The sequence below is a fragment of the Pinus tabuliformis genome, chromosome 9 (assembly GCF_031772625.1).
Source record: "Pinus tabuliformis cultivar Carrire ecotype Pingquan chromosome 9, CPIR1, whole genome shotgun sequence".
Lineage (NCBI taxonomy): Eukaryota > Viridiplantae > Streptophyta > Pinopsida > Pinales > Pinaceae > Pinus > Pinus tabuliformis.
The window spans coordinates 795,048,704-795,057,789 of NC_142307.1; the positions used below are offsets into that span (position 1 = coordinate 795,048,704).

A 9,086-nucleotide genomic window follows, 5' to 3' on the forward strand; every position below is an offset into this window, starting at 1 on the left:
ACAGGGTTTGGAGATACAAAGTGATCGAATTCAGCCCTTTCAATAATGCTCAACCACAAATAAACATTCTGTTCAATCTTGACTGAAAAATTAATTGCCTAGACTGAAAAATATCTTTAAATCTTAAAACCAATAATTCATATAAATCGATCTTTAAACCTTAAAACCAGTAATTCATATAAGTCACTCAAGGCAGGCAGGTACTCTCAGCCGTAAATCATTTCACAGTGGATGCAAATATTACATAGTAACAAAATAGCTATGGGGCCAGTTTCTTGACTGGACTATGTCAGAAGCACTTCTTGCTGCATCAGTTGCATCAGCAACAACAATTCCTATGTCTGCCTTCTTTAGCGCAGGCGCATCATTAACACCATCGCCAGTCATTCCACATATGTGCTTTCTAGCCTGCAATCGTTTAACAATCTCGTACTTATGCTCTGCAATGACCAGTCAAAATCAGGAAGGATATGGAATCAAACACTAATTAAGGAAATGAAAAAATAAAAGTATCTGAGATAAACATTTCCACCTGCAAAATAATAGTTATAATATAAACCATGAAGCATAAAGTTCCATAACCAAGAGAGAAGGGAGTTGGAAATATAAAGAATTGAGTGGGACTCCCAAGAAAAAACACAGAAGTAAAAGATAATTGTTGCTCACCAGGGAAAACACCAGCAAAACCATCAGCCTTCTCTATCAGTTCATCAACTGGCAAAGCTGCAATTGATTCATCTTTGTCCTGACCTAGTAAAGAGGATGATGGATACATGTTTGTACCCATGCCCAGTCGGCGACCTGTCTCCTTGGCAATAGCTAATTGATCTCCTGATGAACATTTGCAAGTAAATAGTTAAATGTCGGCTCGCTGCATTACAAAAACAGTAGTGAAACTGATGACACCATAACCTCACCATACCTGTGATCATTTTGACATTTACACCAAGATTAAGAGCCCTTGTGATTGTTTCAGCACTGTCATGGCGTGGGGGATCAAAAAGAGGCATCAATCCAATAAAATGCCAGGGCCCTCCTGGACTCTCCTTCCTGCCCTCTGGAACTTCCTGCAAACATTTTGAGATAGCTATAAAGATATACATAATCAACAAGAAGAACTTACTGGGAAGATTCAGCCCACGGATAAAGCAAAAGAAGCCATATTATTAACCTGATATGCAACTGCAAGAGAGCGAAGTCCTCGTTCAGCAAACTTGTCAATAACTGTATGAACTCGCCGGTCAATTTCTGGCTTATTATGTGCGAGGTTAAGAATCTAGCAGAAAGTATTTGGTCATTTCAGTTTTAATAGAATGTGTACAAATAAGTTTTGAAGCACTTTCTAAACAATACAGCCCATTACCAAGCCTAATGAAGAAGGTCAAACATCCAAAGAACAATACCTGCTCTGGAGCACCTTTACTAACTCGATGCATTTTCCCTTCATTGTCAATATAAGTGAGAGCTGTCCTCTTGTCAGTTGGATTAAAAGGAAGAAAATGGACCTCTTGAATGCCTGCCCGCGCCTTTTACATCCATGGATATTAAAACCCACAACAAAAGATACAAATCAGTAAAATAAGCATAGGCCTGCTTATCAACTAAAATTTAATATGATGACATAAAAAAAATACTTGCCTCCTTAGGATCCGCAAGCATCCCAACAATTGCCGCATCAATGGCATCTTGATTCTCTGTTCTGGATGCTCTTGCAGCCATCAGGACAACAACATCCTTGTCATATCCTTTCGTGAAAACCTATTCATGACAACAATTAGTAATTGATACTTGTTTGAAGGAAACTAACAGTACTGGATCATCCAATATTACCACGGACCCTAACTAGCCAATTTGGTAGAATTGCAGTATCACCAAAAATTATGTATTTATGAAATAAGAGAAAGGACAAAAAAAGAATCAGAAGTCCAGAATATGTGCTGCTTTACCAAAAAAGGTATGGACCCCACTAGCAATGACAACACATTCAAGTTCACCCTGTTTGCAAGTAGAGCCAAAATAAACCCCATCACCAGGACCCTTTGTTACTGGTAATGACTCACCAGTGAGGGCAGATTGCACACATTCAAAAATATTGTCATAAAACGTGGCTCAGGAAAAGTACCAAAACAGTCGAAGTTAATCCTAGAAACCATGTAAAAGCATACCGAAAATTCCAGCACTTGTAATCAGAAATAAGAAGTAAAGAAAAGGATTGGATTAAGACCTGATCAATCTTTAAAAGATCTCCTTCAAGAAGACACGCATCCGCAGGAACAATATCTCCAAGTTTGATGCTGATTATGTCACTAAGAACAAGCACCGCTGCATCTTCTTCACTCCATTTTCCATCTCTGAGAACCTGTTAAGTTCAAAGTCTTAAGTCATTGACTAAGGAATTTAAAACTGCAGCACCCATGATCTTAAGAGGATTCTGAACATCCAATTGCATGCTTCCCCGCAAAACCAAGGATAGAAAACTGAAAATATCGGGGCTGCCACTCATACAAAAGATAGTGAACAGACCTTGCTCTTTGGAGCCAGCCGAGTCATCAGTGCCGCAGCAGCATTGCCAGCATTGTTTTCCTCTATGAAACTTATGGTAGAGTTTATAACAAGCAATGTTAGAATACCAACAAAATCTTGCCAGTCAGGAGGTTTTCCTTGCAAAGATACAATTTACATGATTAAAGCCTCAACTAAAAAGAGCGGATAGGGTATGCCCTGACTGATACTGGCTACAAGAGAGAAATATTGTGACACGGTAGAACAAGAAGCCATCTTCTTTTCCGATAATATGCACAGGAACCATAAGGATGAAGTAATACTGTGAACTACTAAATATACAATAGAGGGGAACGATATCCAATGGGAGAGACCAAAAGCCACACTACTATTTACTGTCAAACGAACACAGAAAACACAAAATTAGCAACAATACTAGCAAATATTATTAATGATGAAAAAACAAAAGAATAACCATGACCAATTTGCCAAAAAAATACAATTATCAAAAGGAATGGCCAAACTTTAAAGATATGTGTTTAGTTCATGGATTGATCAATGGGGGTATATTATCCAAGCATGTTGAAGAGTCAAGACAGGCAGATAGACATGTTTGATAAACTGAATGCACACATTGTAGGCTCGACTAGGAAAAGCCCTTGCAGAGAAGAAAACACGATAGAAAAAAAAATATAACATATAAAAGTAACAACATGATATTTGTGGTGTAAATAGCCAAGAGTTTTCAAAAACAGAGAAAATATGGCATTAGTAGTATATCAACAGTTGTTCTACCAACGAGAAAGACAAATCACTAGTAATGACTGAGACTGCAAAGAGACGAAGAACCCAAGATAGAAAAATGATGAGTGCAGCGACTGTGCCGACAAAATATATAGAACTAATTACATGATATTAGCAATGAAGCTTGATAGCTGCTTTATAATAGAATCAACGAGGGGAATTAGAAGTGTATGATGCTTAATAAATTCTTGACAATGTTCAAGTACTCCGCATAAACCCCAAGTGCATGAACCTCTTGGAATAAGCTATGACAAAGGATCCCTCATCGGAAGCCTAGGCAATATACTTTCCTGTAGCCTAAAGATTTGATGTTGCAGTATAAGCCCGACCAAGCTAAGAAAACGTATTTATTTTAAAGAATGATATAAGCCATGGAAATTACACTGTGCCTGTTCATATTTCTAATCGTGAAAGAAATCGCTTCACAGTAGAACCAAAGAATTTGCTTTACTCTGCATACCTCAAGGCTCAAACAGCCTTAGAAATTCAATTCCCCGTAGATCTCAAATCCCAGCTCAACTCCGGAACTGAGCTCAAAATTAGAAATATGTCGAAGCTACCCTTACCTTTTTCTCTTTGAGCTTGTTGTATCCGAATATAGTGAGCCTCTCCTGCGTAGCTTGGCTGCTCAAACCCTCCCTGCTGCATCTTAGATTCTCAAAAACCTCCTCGATGGGAATATTTTCCTGCATTAACAAACCTCACAAAATCAATCTCAAAGCTCCACAGAAACACCTGGTAAAAGACTCAAAAGGCATTCAAGTCCTCCTTACCAAATCCACAGCTTCTTTGTTAATGGCTTCCAGAGTCGCAGCCTTGTCACCCATTTCCACAAATCGGGTTTACTCACCGCCCCGACGCCCACAAGATACACACATGCAATCCAGCGATCAATGCATCACCGAGCTCTATTTGCTTCGATATGCCAATCACACTTGAGCTGAGGAGATTCGAACTGGGGACGTGAAAAACAGCATTGGGCTTAAAAAAGACACTTGTCACACATGCAAAAAGAAAGGTATAATACAAAAACATATTTCAAACACGTAAACTACCGTGGAGCCCACAACTTTACCAGCTGCCTGCCTCTCGTCCTTCATGCATACCCAACGTCTTTACCTCTGTCTCTTTTGAATGTCCAACATTACAAGGCTTAACCCTGAACCCGGGAATGCGCCAGATGACCGAGAAATCGCATTTACGGAGCGGTTGGGGGAGGGCTGACCTAACTCGAGGTCTATTACAAACAAGGGGAGGCTACTCGGAATGTTCTTTTTTGTTCATTGAATTACAGTCAATTTAACTTAAAATTAATGTTTTGAAAAAGTTTTTCCTTTGAGCCAATTTTTATTAGGTCCGACCTCGTCCATATCGACATAATGCTTTAACTGTGATATTTTACTTCTTAAAGCCCTTGTAAGCATATAATTAGGTTACTTCCATTCTTTTTTCCAAATATTACTTGTATACACTTCACTTGAGGATTTTATGAGTCATCTATACCGAATATTGCCCATATATTTTGTTCATGATTATGGACTAATGCCCTATTTTCAGATTCTTTTTGCAATTTCCCATTTCTACAAGGGGTTGGAACCTAGTACTAGTTTGTTGTTCATTCTATCATATTTTTTAACATGGTATACATGCAGAAGAGTAGTTATGCATGATATGCCATTTTGATTTATGATAATATGTATGTGTTAATTTATGCCATTTTAATATTTTTGCATACAAGAAGGGCTTGTCTGGGTAATCATAATCCTCCACTGTCCGGTTAAGACAGTCATTCGCACCCGCTTTCTCAGTAGGGACGGCAGGGAGTCGGCTGGAGATTCTCGAGCTGCAAGGCCTGGCATGTTTGGGATTTCCCCCCTCGCGTTCGGCACATCGGTCCTGAACGCCTTGGCCTATATATGAGATTCTCGACAGAGGGATTATAGACAGGGATTCATCTCGGTGACTGAATTCCAAATCGGTAATAGTCGGTAATAGAAGGTAGCGAGAACGGCTAGGTGTGTGCCTTTGTTTAGGAAGGGAATCCTGGTGAAAGCTTCAATCTTGTAGCAAGGGCGATGAATGGGGCATAAGCTTAATAAGCAGAAAGATCTGCTGCCGAAAGAGAGGATGAAGCCGATGAGACGGTTATAGTGGCTTTTCCAGCAGAATAGGAAGTCCTTGATACGGGAGGGCGATGCTTTTCAAGCTGCAGGGCAGGGATATCCACGGCTCCATGAGCGACAACCTCAAAGGCCAAAGAAGGCTTTTCTTCTCTCTGCACGAAAGAAGCGAGACATGTGCTTGCTGTGAAACACATTACCGTGAGGGCCTGGTCTAGCTAACCAGCGGCTTCTGCGAGATTATCAGTTTCGCTAAAAAGCCACTTATAGTTTGACGTATACAGTTGGGGCTTCAAGGCAAGGGCCGAAGTCAGTCGCGACAGATAAGGAAGGTAAGAGCTCCCACCAGTCCTAGAAGGGCTATTCTTGCCTTCATGCTCATGGAAAAAGCGTCTACTAGCTGCACAAAAACTGGCCGAAGCCAAACCAAAGAAATCCCATGAACAAAAACAACTGTAATCGTGGAAAGTAATATTAAGTCATTGTAAAATGGAACTTACAAGCTGTAAACCTGAAGCTCCCCCCTTCACAGATCCTGCTACTCGACACTCTCTGCTCCTCTGCTCTCTCTGCTCTGCTCCTCTGCTCCTCGAACTTACTCCGGAGAAACCATTTCTAGACCACCATGGACGCCCCAACCGTAATCGTGGAACTGCTGTAATCGTGGAAAGTAATATTAAGTCATTGTAAAATGGAACTTACAAGCTGTAAACCTGAAGCTCCCCCCTTCACAGATCCTGCTGCTCGACACTCTCTGCTCCTCTGCTCCTCAAACTAGCTGGTCGACACTCTCTGCTCTGCTCCTCTGCTCCTCGAACTTACTCCGGAGAAACCATTTCTAGACCACCGTGGACGCCCCTGCATACTTCAACGATATCCAAACATCTGGCACACTTCAACCATATGCAAACATCTGTCCTGCATGCAGGACACGCAGAACAGGTACCAAAAACTTAGGACAAACTAAGTTGTGCTTAAAATGTTCAGCTCGGAATGTCAACCGTACTTTGGATAACATCATATTGCCCCAATATTTTTGCATCGGACAACGTGAAGGCTGTAATAAGACCCCAATTGTTTTCCGAACCAAAACTTTGCTTAAAAGTTTGTTGAATGAAATTCCGAGCATTAAACTTAGGTTAAAATGCCAAAACACTGAAAAAAAAATGGTCAAACTATAAACTAATGCTCGGTCAGCGATCGATCGATCGCTAATAGTCCCAGGCAGGGACTAATAATAGTTGTCAAGTGGCCGGTCGATAGAGATAGGTGCAACAAATCAAAGCCAAGGTCTCATTGCGTAACGATGCACCTAGCACTTTGACTAGTTACTGTATATTTTTCTTTTAATAAAATTAATTATGATTTAGTTTTATTTAATCATTAAAATTTTGTATAGTTAGTGACATGTTACTATAAATACGGTTGATTTTTTTATCATTAGTAAAAAAATATGATACTTTATATAAAAATAAATTTTATTTATATATTTTTTTTTCGAATTTATATTTTTATATGCGAGGAAATTAGTACTTATTGAGAACAATTTAAGTTTTAAGATTAAAAAAACACAATATCATTTTTAATAAATGTTTTAAAAACATAATATCTTTTTTTTTGTTGAAGCAAGAGTCGTACCTTCTTTTTCATTAAATCGGAAAATAAATTACATAAAATACAACAGTCTGCGAGGAACTGTGGACCAAGGAAAAACTATTCTCTTACTGCCAAGGGCACTGAGCTAAAGGCAAAAACCCTGAACCCTACAAACAAAACCGCAATACCCTCAAAAGACAGACAATGCTGAGGTCGTATGATCTTCCCACAGAAATCCGACGGACGAGATTCAATTCGGGTTGGCAACAAGCACACACTTTAAATTAAGAATCAGACCCGAAGAGGAAAAAGGTACCAATCTAAAAGGATTTTGGGTCTGAATGGGGGAATAACCCACGAACATGTAGAACTCATGCAGAATATATTCCTCATCTGGACTTGCATCCTTAATCTCAACCGTCAAATCTCCTCGCCTGATCCAATGGTGGAGGAAGATGTCGCAGTACCTAGAAGCACGACGCTTAACCACTTGGACCCACCTACATGCTCGTTTATTCCTGACCGTAGATCCGCCTTGCTTAATCCGACAGCTGAGGATCATATTGCACGGGTCTAAAGCACTGATAATTACCATGTGATGAGGGTGGTATTCATTCCCTCCCCTTGGCCATGTGTAGCTTGGTGAGTGGAATCACTCCCATTTCAGAAAAATTGCTTCCAGCTTGAAAGGCTTGCGATAAACCATATACCACCCCGAGAGTGGTATTGCGTCCATAGAAAGAAAACCGGGGGTATTAAGGCCGCCGAGAAAGCTCGGATTCCGGCCCCTCGCACCATCCCCTCTACGCTAGTGCATGAACCAATGTAAGATGATACTCCATCCATCCAGCCGACCATCCGAGAAACAGAGTCTGCCGAGCAACTTCCACCTGAAATCTCTGAGATTGTACTTATCAGGGTTGCAAAGGCTAACAGTGGCCTGCATCCCACAAAAGACGAGACTATTAAAAAACCTGCAATTCATAATGAATCTAAATCATCTAGACCCCATCTCCATGGCTCTGTTTTGAAACACCATCTTGTCTTCATCTGCCTGGTCGTAACAATGCGCCTTTAGTCTATTCTCAGGCATCTCTTGCCAACCCATCGCGACCTTGCTTTCGGTACAGTTCACTCCTTGATTGGCCAAAATATCCACCAATTTATTGGCCGTCCTTTGCACATGGTTAAAACTTACTGTACAAAGGCACAGGAGGTGAAGCTGAATCCGTTGAAAGACCTGGATCAGCCTCCAGTGTTTTGAGACTTTTTCCAGCTCCGTGCCACAGCTGATTCTCTTGACTGAGTTAATGATTAACTCAGAATCAGCTTCAACAATCACATTTTGGCGATTATCCTGCTCCAGGAAATCTAAACATTGCTCCAGAGCCATTAATTCTACCATATTGTTAGTGGATCTTCCTAAATGGCAATGGAAGATGAAAAGAATACTTCCATTTTCATCCCTTAACGCCCCTCCAAAGCCAGTAGTACCCAGGTTGCCTTTTGAAGCCCCATCAATGTTGTATTTCAAAAAACCTTGAGGGGGAGGATGCCAGTAATCCTGCTCAGTATCCATTTTCATTACCTTCCTATCCAGGCCCTGAGGAATAAGCCCCTACATACCCAGCTGACAGAGTATCCACATTTCAGCTTCTGAAGGTGGATTCTTAGGGGGATTTTGCACTATAGTGCCAACCATCTCCTTAAGCTGTTTTAAGATCTACTCAAAAAGGCGTTGGGAGGGACTCTTTTCATTTTTGAAGATTCTATTGTTCCTTTCTTTCCAGACATTCCATATAATGAAGCTTGGCATAAGAGCCCAAGCTGAGCCAAGAAATTCATAATCATAAAAGTTTTGTCTCCAATTGTTTAGGGTATTGATAATACTCCCTTTGTCCTTGTCGGTCTGTTGGAAAATGGTGGCAAAAGTATCCCACAACCTGGAGGTGAAAATGCAATTATTGAGAAGGTGCTCCATTGTTTCCTCTTGGGCTTCACAGAGTTGGCATCTGGAAGGCCCCAGAACACCCTTCTTCTGAATGTTATCCCAAGCTAGAATTT

General features: G+C 40.5%; 1 protein-coding gene across 1 annotated transcript; it reads right to left on the minus strand.

The window, feature by feature from the left end:
• Positions 1-240: 240 nt before the first annotated feature.
• Positions 241-4,224, minus strand: LOC149151139 (plasma membrane ATPase 3-like). The gene is made up of 12 exons (XM_089443070.1): positions 4,080-4,224; positions 3,873-3,992; positions 3,689-3,695; positions 2,826-2,897; positions 2,524-2,660; positions 2,225-2,359; positions 1,639-1,758; positions 1,404-1,526; positions 1,172-1,276; positions 923-1,067; positions 667-831; positions 241-440 (listed from the first exon to the last, which is right to left on the minus strand). Exons 1-12 carry the CDS (start codon positions 4,131-4,133, stop codon positions 241-243), a joined length of 1,383 nt encoding a protein of 460 aa, XP_089299196.1. The 5' UTR covers positions 4,134-4,224.
• Positions 4,225-9,086: the final 4,862 nt, after the last annotated feature.